The sequence below is a fragment of the Centruroides vittatus genome, unplaced genomic scaffold, assembly GCF_030686945.1.
Source record: "Centruroides vittatus isolate TY-2023 unplaced genomic scaffold, ASM3068694v2 contig_3068, whole genome shotgun sequence".
NCBI classification, from domain to species: Eukaryota; Metazoa; Arthropoda; class Arachnida; order Scorpiones; family Buthidae; genus Centruroides; species Centruroides vittatus.
The window spans coordinates 119,040-139,125 of record NW_027121971.1 but is presented as its reverse complement, the minus strand read 5'-3'; the positions used below and the strand labels follow the sequence as shown (position 1 = coordinate 139,125).

The 20,086-nt window shown below is 29.6% G+C and overlaps 1 protein-coding gene across 3 annotated transcripts; it reads left to right on the top strand.

Moving 5' to 3' along the window:
• The first annotated feature begins 1,321 nt into the window (after positions 1-1,321).
• LOC136972984 (uncharacterized) lies at positions 1,322-19,573 on the top strand. Of its 3 annotated transcripts, XM_067267665.1 has the most exons (5): positions 1,322-1,540; positions 9,107-9,210; positions 17,612-17,741; positions 18,673-18,809; positions 19,310-19,573. In XM_067267665.1, exons 2-5 carry the CDS (start codon positions 9,116-9,118, stop codon positions 19,344-19,346), a joined length of 399 nt encoding a protein of 132 aa, XP_067123766.1. In that variant the 5' UTR covers positions 1,322-1,540; positions 9,107-9,115; the 3' UTR covers positions 19,347-19,573. The 3 variants fall into 3 exon arrangements, 2 of the variants coding, with proteins under 2 accessions (XP_067123766.1, XP_067123765.1); XR_010880424.1 differs by lacking the exon at positions 9,107-9,210 and having other exon boundaries at positions 1,327-1,540; XM_067267664.1 differs by lacking the exon at positions 1,322-1,540 and having other exon boundaries at positions 9,036-9,210.
• Positions 19,574-20,086: the final 513 nt, after the last annotated feature.

Here is a 20,086-nt window from a genome sequence, read left to right as displayed (position 1 = left end):
TCAAAAAATATTTTAAAAATTCGTTCAATTATTGGAAATTTAAAAATTATAATAACTAATTAAAAATAAATAAATTAAAGACATACGTATAATTGGCAACGAGACACCAGTAAACAAGGTAACATTTAATCGATAAACTATTATACAGAAGTATTGAATAAATGTATTGTCAGATAACTTATATGAAAGATTAATTTAGAAGCAGTGGGTGTTTACAAGAAAAATTTGATTTTTAAAGCAATAGATAATTGTTACTTCCTAAATTAAACAAGCGGAAAATATGAAAATATTGATATCCTTTTAGCATTCTCCCCTCCTTTATTTTGGACTCTTTTCGTTCTCTGGAAGCTAAGAGAGCTTCTTTTCCATGCCCATGGTGGGTTCGACCATACATACAACGGGGCTCGACTTTGTCCTATGAATAATTCCTGGGATTTTTCGACCACCCGGATTCGATTCCGAATAGACGAGCCATTAAAATTCAGCCTACTGCTCTGAAGAACCCGGATTCGAATCCGGATAAGTCAAAAACTCCGGAAATTTTTTCATGGGCTGTCCGTCCCGGATACGTGAAGCCCATCCTTCACCATTGTGGACTTGGCCAAACCCATAATGGACTTAGTAAAAAAAAGCCCTCTTAGTAATTCTAAAACAATAAATAAATAAATAATGGCTCACACCTTAACTACTTCGGTCATCCGGTCCGCATCTTACTCCTTGTCACCATCAAATTTTCCAATATTAAAGTTACAAATAACATTTCAAAATGTTTTATTTCTGTCAATTTAATATCAATAGCGGCTTATAAAAATTTTAAAATAAAAAAAAAATGAATGGCTTATTTATTTTAAAGTTTAAAAATAAATATACATAAAAAATAATTTAGGAACGTTGATTAATTTTTAAGATGTTCGTTAATTTTATATTATATTAAAATTATTTTTAAACATGTTTATAAAAATTAATTATTTTCCGTCTCGTTCTAATTAAATATTAATAATTTTAAAAATACATCAAATTTTTTTGTAATATAAACATACAGCATTTCTGCGTGCAGAAGAAATGTTATGAATTCAAAATTTCGTTATTTACTTCTTTTATTTAAAATTTTACCTTATTTGGAATTTTTTTCCAAATTTGATTTTAAAAATATTTACGTCACCGAAATATATTCAAATTTAACCAATAGGCATGAAATAAATTTATAAAACAATATACGTCACAAAAATATTAACCAATCATTTCACTCCGTTTCAAAATTTAAATCGAACAATTTATATAACATTTTATATCGAATTTTAACGAATAAATTAAAGATTCGTTTTATTTTTCTTTTATAATTTTTGAAATGTATTCTAAAATAATCGTTTTATTTTCATAAATTATATTAATATTTTAATTTGAGCTGTGTGTTCTATGTGTAATTGTTTTCTTGTAAGATATATTTTAGTATTTCCTTCGCAATATCCTTGAAGAATAAGAGGGAATTCTGGAAGATTAAAAGATTGTTGACGGTAACAGCAAAGAAAACAACGTGAAAGTAAGCCTTTTTTTTTTTTTTTTTCTTTGAGTGATCATCTGTATTCGGTAGTCGTCGATCGTGTAATCTCGGAGATAGAAAACTTCACCAAATCGATAGCTTGTTACGTTTCTATCTTTATCCAAATCACGTATTCCTGTACAAATTCTTTAAAGACTTCTTTATTAAACTGTAAACAGTTTAAAAAACAATTTGGGATGGCATAAAAGCTCACTAATCGCATTTTAAAATTAAGAATATATTAAATTTTATTAAGAAAATTTCATATTATTGGGCTGAAATATGAAAAAATTGTAGACCTATAAATTCCCATTGTCGTCCGTCCGTCCGTCTTTTCTTAATCTCGAGAACGGAGTTAGATAGACGAAATCCGAGATCAGATATAGAAACTTTAGGGGCAGGGGACCATTAACTTTATTTCAATTCAAAAAATATTTCTGAATGGAGTTAAATAGATGACCGACATTGTTAACAGGAAAAGTATGATATATATGGGCAAGACACTACTAAAATTGAGAGCATTGTGACGATATCGCTATAAATAATTGCTCGTTTTTTTTTTAATTAAAATTAACTAATATTTCTGCAACTAATTTTCAAATAGTGCAGACGTACAAAGCTTGTATTTTATATATTTAAGAATACTTTTCATGTTGGTACTTAGCATTGGCAGAGCCAGGGTTTTGTTATGGGGGCCCTAGTAGAGGCTGTAATTTTCTGGGGAGGGGCACCAGGTAAACTGGGGAGGGCCGTGCCCACTCATGCCCCTTCCTGGCTATGCCCATGGTACTTAGGAGAAAATACTGTTCATAGAGAATACAGTCAAACAGAGAATACAATGACAGAAACATAAAAACATGGCCGTTATTTTGTATATTTCTGTTCAAGGAAAAAAAAATGGCCATTGTTTAGAAGTGGCCGTTATTGCAGGTTCAACTATACCAAATAATTATACATAAATAGAATTATTTACTATTTATTTTGTTGGCTTCTCATTTTCAATGACGTAATTCATGTAATTTAATATTAAAACGGAGAACAAGAAGATCAAATTTCCTCAGAAACTTTACTATTTCTCTAAATTGTCATTGAAGTATTAATTAAAACAAACAATTCAATAGAAGAGTAACCGCAAATTTAAAAGTTTTATTGAATATAAAAATCAATAATCTTAACCCGTTAAAGCAATAATAATAACATTATTATTGTTTTAACAAATAAAGACATCATTATGAGGTATATAAAGTATACTTAACAACCAATTAAGCTTAATTCTGGTACAATTATCCGAAATATATTTAGATCAAAGCTTAATAAACGTTGAAATTATATTGATTTTTATAATTTAAAAACTCGCACGCGCAGATTTAAAAATCGATTCTACAAGTTTGAAAATTGAATACTCCAATAAAAATAAGCAACAGGATTGCGTATATGTTACGTAATTTAAACAATCGTATTTTATTGGTTTATAAAATTACGTAATTATTACATTGATCTTAACTAATCACTCTTTTTAAAATTTAAATTATAAAATATTGAGATAGATTGGTTACATTTTAATTTAAAAATTAAATAATAATTAATAGGCAAACGAGTAATATTTCATTTTTTTTCAAATTTAAAACTCGTTCCTCTCGCGAGAATTCACGAGAACGATTCGTAATATTTTCATAGACATTTCCAAAAACGCATAAAAATAATTTAAAATATAACGTTAAATTAGATTCAAAGTGATAGTTGAAAATAAATAAAATAAAAATAAAATAATAATATTTATTTCACTAAAAACTAATTAAAACGATTAAATAAATGTCAGTAGTTTATGGTGGTACATATGTGACTCCATGGTAGAATCTTGGATTACTGTACTGAATGTAAATGCTACATTAACTAGAAACCATAAGAGCGATGGTTATTAGAAAAGATTTAGATAGATAATAAGAAAATAATATAGAGAATATACTAAAAACAGTCGAAGCAAGCATAAGAAAATAGGAGTTTTGCTAAGAGGATTTAATAAAAGTATTAACTTAATAGAAAAATATAAAAATAAACTATAAAGACAAATGATAAATACTAGAGAAATGGAAGAAAAATAAGTTATATTGGAATTAAATTGAAAAATAAAATAGTTATTCCCAAAAATGAAAGAAGCTTCTAAGAAACAACAGCTTAAGATGGTTGCTTTTTTTTAAGTTCTTTTGATTTACTGTTCTCTAATGAACGGCGAGCCCACCAGTGGCCGAGCGGTTCTGTGGCGGGTTCGCGCCGCGCTCGGACGGGCTGGCCATGTGGAGTTTTCCAGGTTTTCTCCACGTTTGTAACACCTGAGTAGGGGCCAGTTTCCCTTACAAGACCTCCCGGAAGGCATTTCTCCTCGCGTAACATCGCGCACCAGAGAAGGCAACGGGGGAACCACTCTGGTTGTAACTTCCCCCAGGATACATCTTAGCGCCTTATTAACCTGAGCCAGGTGATTTGTTTAAATTACGTTAAGCGTAATTTAACCGATGTTTTAATGATATTAAAGCAAAGAAAATTGGATTTAAATCAATTCTTTTCCGGTTTTCGTAAGTTTATTTAGTTAAAATTCTAAAATCTCTATGAAAATGTATTATGTTAAGTTAATTGCCATATTTCATAGCGCTCGCTGTTTGTGAAGATCTTTTGTACCGACCTTACAATATACAAGAAATAATAATAAATTGTTTGGATATGGGATAAAAGTTGTCGACTTATCTTATTATCAGCACGATTTTTCAATCAAATATTGTATAACAAAATGTAAAGTAAATCAAAATATGTAGCAAAGGTATTGTCATTATCTGACCGTAATCTGTACTGATCTTATCATTAATTTCCTTACGTTAAGGTTGAATTATTTATTTATTGTTTAGCCTGATAAATAAATTATTTCTTTTTTATTTTCAGACAATCGTTTATATGACTAAACAAATTTATCAGAAAATAATATTAATACTTTAACTTGTCACTTGAAGAATGTATCAGTTCTTGTCTATAATGGAACTAAAACAACTGACAGAATTTTAGAAACGATAGGATCTAGTTGTCATTTTTTAGAAAATCTAGATGTATCAGGATGTCCAATAACAAATTCAGGACTCTTACGTCTTTCTTACGATTCGCAATATCAAAACACGTGTTGCAAACATTTAAAAGTGTTGAAAATGCGCCGTACAGAAGTCACATGGTCGGGTATATTACATATTTTGACACATAAATAATTATATGTTCTCGACGCAGATTTCGTCGCATACGTGAATGGCTTGCACTGTTATTCTCAATTGTTCCAACACAGCAAGCTAAATCTGAGAAAGATTCACATTTATCCAATTCAGGATTATATAACTGCAGTAGATATTTTAATGTGTACCCTCAATTTGAAACTTTCGAAGGCTCCTATAACGGACGAAGAATTGACGAGTCTCCAGAAATTTCACTTTATAAAAGAATTGGAAGTTAATAATAAATTGAAGAATTTGACATTTGAAGATTTGTTGAAATTTCTTTTACTTTCCGGAAGGTAGTTAGAAAATTTGACGTTATCCAATTTTGATTACGTCAACTTGCATTCTGTTGGATTGATTTGCAAAAATCTTGAATTTCTCGATTTATATTCCATCAAAGAAGTAAATTATACGAAGGAAAATGGAGAAATATTTATTAATGACGAAAACATTTTTGGTTCTATAATATGTTTAGGATTTTACTCGTTAATTGGAAAAGTACACTCGACATAATTCGGCACATGAAACATATAATCCATCTCAGTGTATATAATTGCATTATACCTAAAAAGATTGTTAACTTGATAGTGGACAGACTTACAGACTTAAAAATACTTTTGATTAGAACAAGAATGAACATGTTTACTGAAGAAGAGATTGAGAAAATCCATTAAAAAAAGATTCATCCGAGAAACCCAAATTTAAGCTTTATATACAAAGTTATATAAAGTGTCCATGTCTGATTGCTTATTAAATTATAAAATTACTAGCAGGTAGGCTCGGCGTTGCTCGGGCAAAAGTAACGATAGCGAAGATTAAGATTATTACGTTATAGTCACAAAAGAAAAAGAGTAATTTCATCAACGAACTAAGTATTTCTAAAGAAAGGTCGAATTTGAAAATCGAGTGTTCTAATATTGTTCGATTTTCACGACGTGTTCTGATTATATCGTTCGATTTTCATCGAACGTTCTAAAGAAGAAAGGTCGAGAAAAACCGAACTAATCTGTTTAAATTTGAAAATTGAATGTGTTCTAACATATTACTCTTTTCTTTTTTCTTTTTTTTTCCAGAGCCCGTAAATCTTGCACGTCGCTTTCTCTTGTTCTCCATTGTTACTTCACACTATCATCGTTACTTAACACTTTGGTACTTAAATTTGGTACCCTATCTGTGTACCAGATTTCAACTTTCAACTCCTAACCGTTTGGGCTCTGCGCTGATTATTATTATTATCAACTCGTCTCGATTATATATATAGATAAATTAATTTATTTTACAAGTTTCAAATGTAGTTTAGGAAGCCAAAATAAATTTTATAATTTAAAATTTATTTAAATATATATTAAAAATTTTAATAAAATTTTAATTATTTTTACTGATAATTTTGAAACTTTAGAAGTTATTTTTTAAATAAATGCTGTATATAAAAATATTCGCCACATTAATCAATAGACATCGAAATCGTTCCCGACGAAGAATTTTGAGTAGAAATTTAACGTTAATCACGTGATTTTCTGAATCGATTTCTGTTCACGATCAATGTTATTTTTTAAAAAATTACGTCAAACAGTTTAAGCAATAAATATTATTATTATTACAAAAATATTACAGGTTTAATTAATATAAAACCGTTATACAAATTAACTTCATCATCAATTAAAAGAAAAAACAATTAAATGCGGAGCTGTTCATACACTAAATTACTATTAGCGATTGGCAGTAAATTATTAAATGAATTATGAACGAAAATTGCTATCATAGAAAAAAAAAAGAAAAATACATTCATTATTAATGTAATCGGTACGATAAATTTTATTCTTGCATTTATCAAATAACAAAATAGTGCGACATTTAATGGATGAATTATTAATTCAAATAACGTAATTAAATGTTCGTCACGTGATTAAACTTTTGCGAAAGTTTTATTTATTTTCTTTATAGACTATTTATAATTGCTAACAGATTATATTTCATTTATAAATTATTATTATTAAATAATGAAAAACATAAATCACAAAAAAATTTATTTATCACTAATTTAGTTTTGACGTAACGTCTCTGAAGATCACGTGGTCTTGCTTTCAATTTGGTTTATATCAATTAAAATGAAATGAAAATGCTTTTATTATACTTAATTATGCAATATAATAATTATATAACTGTAAAATATATTAATATATATTTATAGCGTATATATTTATACGACATTGACCATATACGTTTATCATTTAATTTCGAGCGTAACACAAAAACAGTTACTTGGTTACTCACGATTTGAGTAATTTATTTCGTAGTAACAGTAAATCAATATTATTTTACATAATCAAGCGCATGCAATCATTTCATTAAAAGGGCGGAACTGTTGACTTAATACAAAGTTATCAACGAGTTCGGATCAATAGCGCTATTATTATTTTAATACTGCATAACTGTTAATACATATTTTTAAATTCGTGTACCATATTTAAGTTGAAAATGTTATCGTGTTTGTTTCGCGAACATCCTTTTATATCCAGAAATTTTATATCGGCCTAATAGAAATATTGATCCATTATTCAGTTGCTATAGGTACTACAGTTTTCATATATATATGAAATTATCTATATAAGAAATAAATTGTAGTTTTAATAGTTAATTTTCTTTCTATGGCATCTTTCAATCCCCCTTTTTAATTCTTGATCTTCTTCCTAACGCATCATTGAAGTCTGTTACCTTCAGAAGGCCGCGAGCTATTGGCTAGCATATACCTAATGGCGCTAAACTTCTCATTTCCAATGAAGATGGATGAAAACTGAACTATGAAAGCAAAAATTTAGTGTTTTGTGTAGGCCTCACATTTTAGGAACCTGGCATACGCCCAACCGAGGTCTATTATTCGGATTTGAGGCTACTCTTAAGGATTCTAAAACTTGCATTATATTAGATAGCGTGTGATACGAGATTTACACTATAAATTTACACATTAAAAAAAGACTCCATACTTTATGAAACTTCTACGACCACTCACAGTCTACAGAAGCATTATCTCAATAAGCCAATTTCACTAATTAACTTTCTTAAAGATGGTCGATATTGCATCCAAACAAGAATGCTTTTAGTTATTATCAAGGGTACTATTACTAAATACCCTGCTGTTATTTTTATGATCGGCATCCTTTAGATCCGTGATAAAAGCTTTTTAAAATTTATATACTAATGTTATATAATTATGGATCCGCAAATGATTATTGAAGGTGCCATGATTTAATGTTAAGTAACATTCTACATCAGATTACTTGGTTTTAAATGGGAGCTTTTCGACCAAATAAATCGTAGGAATTGTTTAATATATTTAGCCAGTTATAATTTAAACAATGTCTATAACAATTCGAGAACTCTTATTGGAGAGTTATAGCTTCATGGAGCTGAGAGAAATTTGAATTATGTGGCCTCATGACATTTTCCTTTGTGGGAATTTTTGTTTGGGAAAAATTTTTCTTATAAAAGATTGGTTTGGGGCCCCTGTTTGATGGGGCAATTGATCTTTTCTGCCCATAGGATAACCCGTCACTGAGAACTAGAACATTCAGGTTGAAGTCAAACCTCTGAACAACGGCCACTGACGGGAACGTAAAGAATAGCTCGCCGTTATTAGAGGTTCGACTGTATTAATTAAGCTATTAAAATTTTGTTTTCTTTAAATTTTTATAATATTAGAATAATTGAGATTATTAAAGTGCTTAGACGTTCCAGTAACAAAATCCAGATGATAAAAATGGCTGCCATTTTATTGTATTAGCGTTTGAAAGAATTTATTCGTTATTGATACTTAGAAATACGATTATCAACGTCGTACAGCCTGCTTTATCCAATAATTGACTAGTAAAGTATGTTCTCAAGACAAAATAAAATTTTACAAATTGCATTATTCGAACGTATTGTTCTTAATCCTATCAAACGTAAGGTGTTATTACCGATAAAGAAAGACAATACGTTATCTTTTGGATAATATAATGAACAGAAAGCCGACGAACTAAATCTTATTGTGTAAGAATACAATAACTAACAAATTATTATTACTTACGCGCAATTAGTTCTATTAAAAATTTTTCCTAAATGCGATTGGCTGGATTTTGAAAAACGTAATTTATAAAATGACCAATTAAAGAGCGAGAAATTTAAATTTTGAAATTTTAAACAGAAATTGTTATTAAAGATGTTATTTGACGGTTTTATCGTTTAATTTATCTACATTTATTTAAAAAAATTAATAAATTATTTCAAATTTGATCGAAATATATGAAAAAATTAATGATTTCTTCGCCGACAATAGCCACCTACGATGCGTGACGTCACGGGGATTAAGAGTGACAGCATAAATACCGAACGATACAGAAATTGGGCGTATTTGGCCGAAGAAGTTGTTACTGTTAACAGGTTGGTGAATTTTTAAACTTTCATTTAATATTAAACCAATTTTTCTTGTCGTTTACTTAGAATTGTGAAGAAAAGTGTAAAAATTTATACATTTAAAGAAAAAATTTCAATTGTAATAAATTTCACGTAGCGCAAAAATTTTTTGTCGAATTGAAGCGCAACACACGCTTCTTTTTAAATAAATATATTTTATTTAAACAAATAATCCTTTATTTAAGCATTATTTGTTTAAATAAACGCCACACTTCGCTTTAAAACTCAAAAAGGCAAAACCGAGTATAACATCTTGGATGACATTTATTTATATTTTTGTAATTTACTTCACTGGTGTTTACAGTTGATTTCTATCTGTTATTTAAATGCTTTAAATTTCGTTAAACATATTAAGTATATTTATGTCTTAACTCATTATAACACCGTTTATAAAAGAAATTCTTTAAAAATAATAACCACTTCGGAGAAATAAATCCATTTTAATTTCTAGTAATTATTCTAATTGTAGGAATAGTTTTCAATAAAAGCGGCCCTATTGTTTAGGCCTATATAAATCGGTTGTGGCATAGTTCCTAATTTGCATTTTAATAAGATTCTTAACACTGAATGTCAACAATTTGGGATTCGAAACACAAATCGATTACTCGATTTTCTGTAATTTCACTTCGTTACTCCTCGAGATAACGTTTCGAAATGATTATATTTCTCTACGTAAAATCGGTTCTTCTGTAGTTTTCGTTGTTTATGATAAAACGCTAAATTTACTTATTAATAAAAATTTAAAAATAGACGATAAAAACAATAAAAGTAAAATATTATTATTGAATTAAATCTGTCTAATGAATTGAGTTGAGAATTTATAATTAAAAAAGAATTTAAGTTATAAATGAAATTTTATTGTAAATATTAGTATCATAATTTATACAAAAATAAAATCTATTATCACATTCTTGTTTTTCTTGTTTGTGTTGTTTTTTCTTCCTCATCTTCATCCTCTTTTTCTTTTTCCTTGTTTCTTCATCTCATGTTCATCATCCTAATTTTTTTTTTTTTTTGTTTTCTATTCTTTATCATTAACCTCATTTTTCTTGATTTTATTCCTATTCTTAATTCTCTTTTTCCTTACTTCACCACCTCATCTTCATCTTTTTCCTGCTCCTCTTCTTTTTTTCTCCTCTTTCTTCTCCCCCTCTTTTTGATTGTCTTCTTTATTTCTATCTTCTTCACTAAAGAATGTCTTTAAGTATTTTTTTTAATCAATTACACGAGAATGTAGGAGGCATTTTATAATTATTATATTGCATAGTATATTGTTATTACGTAGTGTACGTTTGTTTATTTTACGTTTACTTCTATAACTTTATTCATTTCCTCTTCCTATATACCTATATATATACCCTACAAATACTTCCTTTTATAAAACAGTTTTATATCTTTTAAAATGAGATATTAAAGAATTAAATGTCTAATTCTAATAAAATTAACGATACTCTGAAGAATATTACAATAGTTGAGATTTCTTTCTAATCAATTCAGTCCATTAACAGCATTAATCATTCATATACCAAATCGCATTAATCCTCAGAACTTACAATCTTCTTGTTGGAATGCGTACGTAATTTGATAGTAAATTTTATTTACTATCAAATAAACTAAAGGCTATAATTTTGATTACAAATCATTGATAAATAAAATAATTTACAAAATTCTTCATTAACTGATGCCTCCATTGTGAGCCTGGTGATAGGTATGATTACAAAGATCCTCTTACTACCCATGGAGTGAAAAGGTACAAAAATAAAATAATAAAAAATAAAAGCATGATAGAGGAAGGACTTTATTCTGCATCTAAATTAAAACTACTATAGAAAATGAGCAATTATTTATTGTGACATCATCAAAATGCCAAGGTAAAATTTTTCATCACAATGCTCTCAATTTTACTAGTGTATTGCCCCTGTAAATCACACTTTTCCTGTTAACAATGAAGTCATGCCAATCATTTATTTAACTCCATTCAGGAGAAATTATTTGAATTGAAATACGTGACTTTCGGTACAACCGGAAGTTTGTATATAGTTAATTACGTTGTATAGTTAACTATATTAAAGTCTAACTATAGATTATATAGTTACTTTCATCTACTTAAACATCGTTCTCGAGATTAAGGAGAGACAGACAGACGGGCGCTAGTGGGAATTTATAGGTTTACAATTTTTTTCAAATTGCAGCCTAACTGCACTTGAATGAAACGTAACGGTTTACAAATAAAACTTTTAATAGAAGAATGAACAAAATAGGATATTTTACTATGTTTCAATCTTTATTTTTAGTCTGTACGTAATGTAGTGTACAGGCTGAAAACGTGTGTTTATAATTATTTAAATATTCAGAAAAGTAATTAGAATCGTACTAGAACTCATGTTAAAATCTTTCAATCAATTGTTACAATTCATTTCTCGAACTTATATTTTCTTATTTGCAAGAAACAAGTAGTTTTTGCTTTTAAATTACAAAGTTTAATTGTGTTAATCTCAGATTTATTGACGACAAGATGGTTTAAACGATGGTTACTAGCTCTCCGGAATCAGAGTTCGAGTCCGGATCGGCTCAATATTCATGAATGACCACGTTTACTTACCATTAATCTATGCCTGTTGTGGGCCTGGCCAATTCCAGCACGTATTTACATATGGCCTTTTTCGGGCTCACAAGGCAGAACGAGGAAAACAAATCTTCCGATTAATGCAAATATCAGTTTAAAATTCTGATCATTTCCTAAGTTTATAAAGAAAATTTGGTGAAGAAACAAAATATTTATTAAAAAGTTAATAAATTAATGATTGACACGCTTCAAATTTAGCATTTTGTTTTAATTCTGTGACGAATTAAAGGACGACCGCGTTCAAAATGTCTACGTAAACAATTTGAAGGAGAGATCTGCTTTATTTATAGCCTGTGGCATTTACATCATGTAGAAAACTTTGTACGCTTTTTTCTAGAAATATTTAAGTAAACAATATTGTTGTTTACATTAAAATTTGAACACGAAGAGTTTGAAAACAAAACATATTCCCTAAAAACATAAAATTCAATTTATAGCTTAAGGATGTTTATTTTTTCAATAGATTTTTTATAGATGGAATATACATTTAAATGGTATTTATAATTCATCATTTATATACTTCTGGAAAAATAAAATCATATTTTTCAACGATTTTTAATAAATGTATGCATTAAGTTACATATACGTTATAAATCTGACAAGTAAAAATACACACGTAGACCCAAAATGGCGGATTTGCATTCAAAGCCTTCATTTTCATATAAATTAAAAAATTTTATATAAAAATTTCTTTATAAAATTATTATTTTAACGTAAACATGGAATTATTTTCTTTAGAATTTACAATCTTTAATGTTTATATTGTGTTTGATAATGCGGAATTTAATAGAGTTCATCATATGTTTCTCCAGTTTAGTTTAATAAGATGATTTAAGTATTATTTGTAATTAAATATAATTAACGAGTTAAATTATTAAATTCGGGTGTATTAATTTCTGTTAATTAATTAAATTTATTTTAAAATCATTTAGATTTATTATATTGGAATTTGAAAAACAAATATTTAAATATGGATTTAAAGTAAATTTATTTAGTTGTTCGTGATGCAATTAGATGTAATTTATGTTAAAATATTTTGTGAATTATAAAATTAATTACTCGAGCTTTGAATTAATTTTAATTATTCCAGGCATTTCTACTATCAAATCAATCAATATTGCTTATAATTTTAATATATACTGCAGAATGTATTTTGTTCTTTATATGTATTAATTTAAATAATAGGTTAATGTTACCCTTGGTGCCAAAATGGCGGCTCGTCTCTAATTCCAGCAAGGAAACAGTGGGACGCACGTTATAACCTAATATATTCTAATAATTTGGTTGCTAATAATTATGGTAATTTATTAGAATAGGTTAGGTTAGAACGTGCGTCCACTGTTTCCTTGCTGGATCAGAGACGAGCCGTCATTTTAACACCAAGGTAACATTAACCAAATAATATAAGTACAGTAAGTAGAAAAATTTGTTTTTTCCCTTTAAGAATTAAAGATGATTCGTAAAATTAATACATAATAGAGATTTCAGATGCGGTGAGATGCATCATTACGAGACGACATTTTGAATAATGACGCGCGGCGACGCGACGTGTCGCCGCGCGTCATCTATTCTTCTCTTATATTTATTTACATGGAAAAAACACTTCTCACTTATGTGTTTACTCTAATATTAAACATTTTACCCTCCATTAAACGAAACTAACAATACAAACAAGAGATTTTAGTATAAAAATACTTGCGATGTTTACGACGCGCTCTCAACGTGTCGTTGAAATGACGATAAAGACATCTTACATAAAAATAATACTTTTCTAATAAAAAAATCCTTTAATTTTTATTTTTAATTATTATTTAAGTAAATTACGTTACGCTTACAAAAGAAGCGAAATATGACGCTGTTACGCGTGTTAATTGTCTACACTATATCAAATTTTTAATCGAATTTTTAAGAATTAAATCTTAAAAAATTCTATTAAAACTTTATTTTGTTAGAAATTACAAACTTCAAAAAGCTGTAATTAAAAATCTTTAACAAGATTAATTTAAATTGGAGAAGGTTATTTTAAAAAAAGAAAGTGTAATTTAGAAAATAATACAGTGAAATTTATTTAAATTGTAGAAATTTGTTCTTGAAATACAGCGATAAAAGTTGGCATTTACAGAAGATATCGCTTTATAGAAATTTTAAAAATATATATATTCATATCGTTAAAATTAATCTCTTAATTATTCAAAGGGAATTGCTACAATCTAAATTACAATTACCATATTAATGAGGAAAATTTACATAAATGATAAAAATTTTAATGAAGATATCAAGTGCGAAAATGTCACGCGACACATTATTGTTCGATTAAATTTAATTGTTACTAAATAATATTTACATTAAATATTATTATAAAAAAATCTCAAGCCGATGTTACTGAAAATAATAGTTTACATCGTTACTTAATTTATCTCATTAATTTTTAAGCAGACAAGCCAGTGGCGTAGCGAGAGGGGTGCAAGGGGATGTATCATGCACCGGGCGCCATTCGCAGAGGGACGCCCAAACAGTGGCGTAGCGAACATAACTGGCGCCCGACACTTTATTGGCGCCCCACTCCCCCTCCAGAAACACACATAGTTTGTCTTGCGGAGGGCGCCCAAATGGTCTCCAAGACAAACTATGTTTCTGGAGGGGGAGGGGGCGCCAATTAAGTGTCGTGCCTTAGGCGCCAGTTATGTTCGCTACGCCACTGAGACAAGCATGAAATTGTAGAAATAGGGCTTGTTGCGATCAGTATAATGAACACCCATTACAGATGACGTGAGGGCACTCAAAACACAAAACTACAAGGACGAAAGGTGCTATTAAAGGCATTCGTCTCAAGTTCAAGTGAGTTCGTACCTGCAATATGGCTAAAGAAACCACCTGTCTCTGTATTTTGAATTTCATGTCTTCCAGGTAATTTCGTGCGGAGTTACGGCAAAAAAGAAAAAAAAAAAAAAAAACAATAGTAGTTACATAAACCAAATTCTGTAATATAATACAATAAAAAGGGTTAGAAGTACAAAATTAGTTAATCTTAATGTTTGTTCTTACTTTTTGCCCGAGCAACTCAGGGCTTACCTTCTAGTTTTTCAATAATTTATTTCAGATATAAATTATGCAATGAAAGTAAGGGTTGTATTTCATAACACCGAGGAAAACCACACTTGTATCAAGTACACTCTTGATAATCCGTCTTAATATAGCGGTCTCGATTATCTGACATACGAACGATGTTACTCTCTATGCGCTTCCGTTTCCACGAAAGTTTGTCATGTCACACATCCTGTTTTTCCGTTTACTCGTATTTTCTTTATGTGTACGGTATTGCATATCAACACGTCTTATTGTTTGCCCTCTCTTCAAAAATAATCAGTAACGAAAGGCGACAAGTAACGTTATTTGTTGCCTTTGGGCCAGTCTCGTTAATCCGGAACGCTAACAATGGCCGGATTAAGAAGGGTCTAGTGTAGTTTACTTGTTACTATAATAGAATTAGAAATAGCTTCGTGTGATATTAATGTAAATTAGTAAACATTATCAATTTTATTACATTTAAAGATCTAGTTTAAGTTAATTAGGATTTAATCTATACCCAATTAATAACATTATTCTCCGTTTCGTAGCATTGTTAAAACAAATTAGCGTTTAAAATTTCAGTAAAACTGTGTTTAGGCGATTTAAAATAAGAAAAATGCTTCCAGAAGACTTTATTTACAGAAAGATTTTTATCAAAATAAATTTATTATATACAATAAGTATAGGATATTTAATCGTCAAAGGGATGACCCCGAGAACGGATTTATCTACGATTTTTGTTTTGAATTCTCAATATTAAGTACTTTTTTCTGTATATTTTATAATTTTTAAAATTATTCCCATAAAAATATATTGTCTTTTCTTAAGAAAAGAAAAATAAATTACCTTGAGATATCGATTAACGATGCAACACTATACTTTCTATTCAGTAAACACAATTAAATATTAACAATAAATATGCAATTTGTTTTTTTTCTAATAGGATTAAATTTTCTTTAAATAAATAATTAGATAATAATTTTATAAATTTCTGTTTAAAAAACCTAATTTTTCTAAATTTGCAGCCTGGGTATAAGAATACAAAACTGGAATATTTCTAACTAATGTTAGACTGTAAAAAAATGGAGTCGAGACAAATATTTGTTTAGAATAATTTAGAAAATTTAAAAGAATCATTTTGATATAAATTTAAATTGATTTTTGTTTATATTTTGATAGATGCCAATTACAGTTCGTTTATTATTAACGGTATTGCATCAATGTCTCTCCGCCATCTTAGAATGAAAGGCGTCATTTAACATTTAATGAGAAATCGTTTGCTTGTTTCTTATTGAATAAGATATTTGGTTAAAAGATTTAATTCTTATTTTCTTAAATAGAGGGAAGTTTAATTTTTTAGTTAACCAATTATTATTAGCGAGGTTGAGGCCGAAGTTTTAAACGCGAAAACGTGTACGTCGGACGTTCAGCGCCGCTTTCCTGTAAACCTAGAGGTTTGACAATGGCGTTTGGAATGTCGAGCATGATTCCACTGACTTTCCAAACGCCATTGTCAAACTTCTAGGCTTACAGGAAAGCGGCGCTGAACGTCCGACGTACACGTTTTCGCGTTTAAAACTTCGGCCTCAACCTCTCTATTCACTTAACCAATAAGCGTTCACGTACTAAAAGTCAACTTCTGACTTTAACTCTTGATCACTTGTGGATATGGACGTTTTATGTTGTAACAGTTTAAATTAATATGGTACAATAAAACTTATGTTTAACAAAAGAATAACAAATACAGTATATTAAAAAAATTAACTGTGGTTTCAACTTTTATCGTCCGAATGAATCGCTTGTAACAATGGACTCATTGCATAGTAAAGCGGCATCGATACAGCTGTATAAGCAAGCCAATGATAACACGTTTCATTTTGAAACGGGCCATGCCATTGGCTTGCTTTCACAACAGTTTAAGGCCACTTTACCAGGCAATGCGTCCATTGACTGAAATTTTGAAGGCGATCGATCTCGCGTCACAGACTAATCATAATTAAGTAGAACAAATTTTCGGCTTGTCCAATGTAATCAGTTGTGTTAAGACATCGTTCATTGGTAGAATCTGTTTCGGATTAATCGGATTAATGTAACATGCCAATTTTTCTTTTCCATTTAGATCTTTCGGATTGTTTTTCTTTCTTGTTTCGTGTTCATTAATGCTGCTAAATTCATTTCATTTAAATTTACACATATTTTGCCATTTTGTATGTCGAAAAATGATTATTCACATTATAAAATTACTTCTTATAACCATTTTTTACTTCTTATAATTGTTTACGCAATTAAAATACAATATTATAATACTCTTTATTATACAATAAAGCGTTTTTATTTAATTTTACAGATTTTATAAGAAGTAAGATTAAAAGTGTAGTGTTTGCACTACACAGTTGCCGCCATATTTTACACGAATGTAATCTGTAATGGAACTGTAAGGATAATTCAGGATATAATATATTGCAAAGATAATGAGTATTTGAGATCTAACACTGTAAATTCATTTAAATAATTTCAGATATTGTGTAAAATATAATAGAAGTGTATATACAAAATTACCAAAATGCGTCGTATTATAACATGGCGCCAAACATACGGTATAAAGCGAAAATATACATTTTAATGTTTTAATTTGTAAATATTGATAAGTAAATTTAACTATTATAATTACAGAGAAACGAAAATGAAGATGATTGCTTTGTATGTAACTTTATTTGTATTTGTAAGTATCGACGCTTATAATGAAGAGAAGCCCATCTATAAATGGAGTCCAATTGTTTTTCGAAATTTAAAAAAAGATGTCGTGAGTATACAACTATTTGTCAGATTTTACCATTTTATAAAAACTGATTTATTCTTATGTATTTGTAAAATATATTTTTTTAAATGTTTGAAATAATACGGAAACGGAAAATAGTGTCCTCCCACTCAACTATCCATACAAGATGTCAAAGTGGATTCCTGGATTGAATCTGGTCCGGACTAATTTTTCATGGATTTCTGTTCGACCAGAGATCAATGCGTTTAAATATTGGTGTATTGATCACAAACAGTTTTGTAATTGATACGTAACACTGTTAGTGTGTCATGTTAACAACACTTACTGAATTGTGTATTAAAGGGTTTGAAAAGGAACTCTTTTTCAAATACAATAATTCCTTTATGCACAATATAGTACAGTACAGGTTTTTTAACCACTTAGTCATCTGACTGTCAGATGATGTGTATAATTAAAAAAGCCCTCTTATTGTCCACAGGGTGAAAAAATAATGGTTTGGCAGGAGGGATACGGCAATGCAATATGTGAGCAATCTGCCAACAGAGGCCTTTCTATGAAAAACTGGCCTGTGTTTAGGTGTTAGACATGTGTAGTAAACCTGGCAAACAGGACACTTCATTGGTTTTTATCCATTCGGCCATTGGTGAGAAGAAACAAAAAATGAAAAACACTTATGATTACCAAGAAGGCTAACTTCAAGACTGTTAAGATCAGCAGTGCCACTAGCTGTTTGAGTGGCCGTGTGCAATACCAATTATGCCACCCGTTTAACTACGACTATGTATGCTGAGCTTGCCAGCAATACCAATTTGCCGCCCCCTGGATGTGCCACCCGTGTGCGGTGCATGCCTTGCACGCCTGCTTACAGCGGGCCTGGTTAAGATATAAACATTAGAATACATTTAAGATAGAGAATTATATTTTTATGTATATGAAGTTTTATTTTTATTTTCAGTACCAATATAAGTGTGCACCAGAGAAAGCTCTGTGTATGTTCTCCTGGTCAAAGTATGGCAGCATGTACATGAAACAACCGTGTTGCCATGGTCTTGTCTGTGAACGCATTGGAATCTATAACATGTGTCTCAGGCCGTAAGTAATTTATCTTATTCTCGTGTTCAACATATTCAGAATTGTTCACAATTTCTTTTTGAAATAATTGAAATATTGAATTGAAAAGTAAATTTATTTAAATTTTTTGATGAGTTAATTCCCAATTTTTCACTAATTAATTTATATCCCATTAAGGCTTGTCCCAATGGCAATAGTTATTCATTGTGAGAATTCTGAATGATTGACATTACATTAGGGTTTATGCTACAGTTTTGATTTGCAATGGACAAAGATTCAACATGTACTGTACCATCATATTATTGCATAAAAGTGGCCGAATGATTAGAAATAGGCTCTGGCTTATACAAGTTCTGATCCAGATTTGATCTTGGATCTCTTGGAACAGCATTCAGAGGAATCCAAGATCAAATCTGAATCGCTGAGGAAAAGAAACTCGAGAAGAATAAGAATAAATAATGATTCTGAATTTTGCATTAAACCTTATTAGTTAGATATATTATCCTCTTCATATTTTTCAGGATTTGGGAGCAAAATGAGGTCAACTCTCTATATTAAATATCTCTGCAATACGAACAATGTTCTTTATCGGTGTCAAAACTGGACATTGTTACACAACATTCCATGAAATGTCTTCTGTGTAAATTTTAACCATTTAAAACTAATCCAAATATATGTCCATAAATTTAAATACTGTACTTATTATCATGTAGTATCGTTCACATAAATGTTACATTTTAATAATGTATATTTAATTTTCAATAAATTGTTGTTGGTTCAATTTATTGGACTTGTCTATATGAAGAATTCGTGTTAAGTTTAATTTTTTAATGCAAAGACATTGAAGTAGAGCTTTAGCATGCTTGTGAAAATTCTAAAGCACTATTTTCAACTCACACACGGTCAAGTTAATACACGTGTTATCACAATATATACAATGAAGCTGTGTATTAGGGTATTGTTTTACAGTGAACTTGATATTATGAAATGTAATGACACGAAAATATATAATTTATATCTACTACCTGAAACGTAAAGTAGAAATGTCCTGATTATACATGTAATTCTGAAGTAAAAGTAGTGACACAAGTAAGATCAGCACCATAACTAGCCTTTTATGCGCCCGGTGTCAGCATCTGTAACTATGCCCCAAAACTTGGTCCAGGTCATTTCTGCGCCCCAGAGTCTACGCCCTGTGCCTGGGCACCGCTGGCACCACCCTAGTTACGGCACTGAGTAAGATGTACTCCTAACAGGAGACGTGATATCAGCGTATTAAGTTAGAACTGTAACCTGGT

What these genes read in the sequence shown, in the direction of transcription:
- LOC136972984 (XM_067267665.1), top strand. Translation starts at nt 9,116, where the DNA reads ATGCGTGACGTCACGGGGATTAAGAGTGACAGCATAAATACCGAACGA. An exon ending in GAAGTTGTTACTGTTAACAG is followed by an intron (nt 9,211 to 17,611) that starts GTTGGTGAATTT and finishes TTATAATTACAG; the next exon opens with AGAAACGAAAATGAAGATGA. An exon ending in GAAATTTAAAAAAAGATGTC is followed by an intron (nt 17,742 to 18,672) that starts GTGAGTATACAA and finishes TTTTATTTTCAG; the next exon opens with TACCAATATAAGTGTGCACC.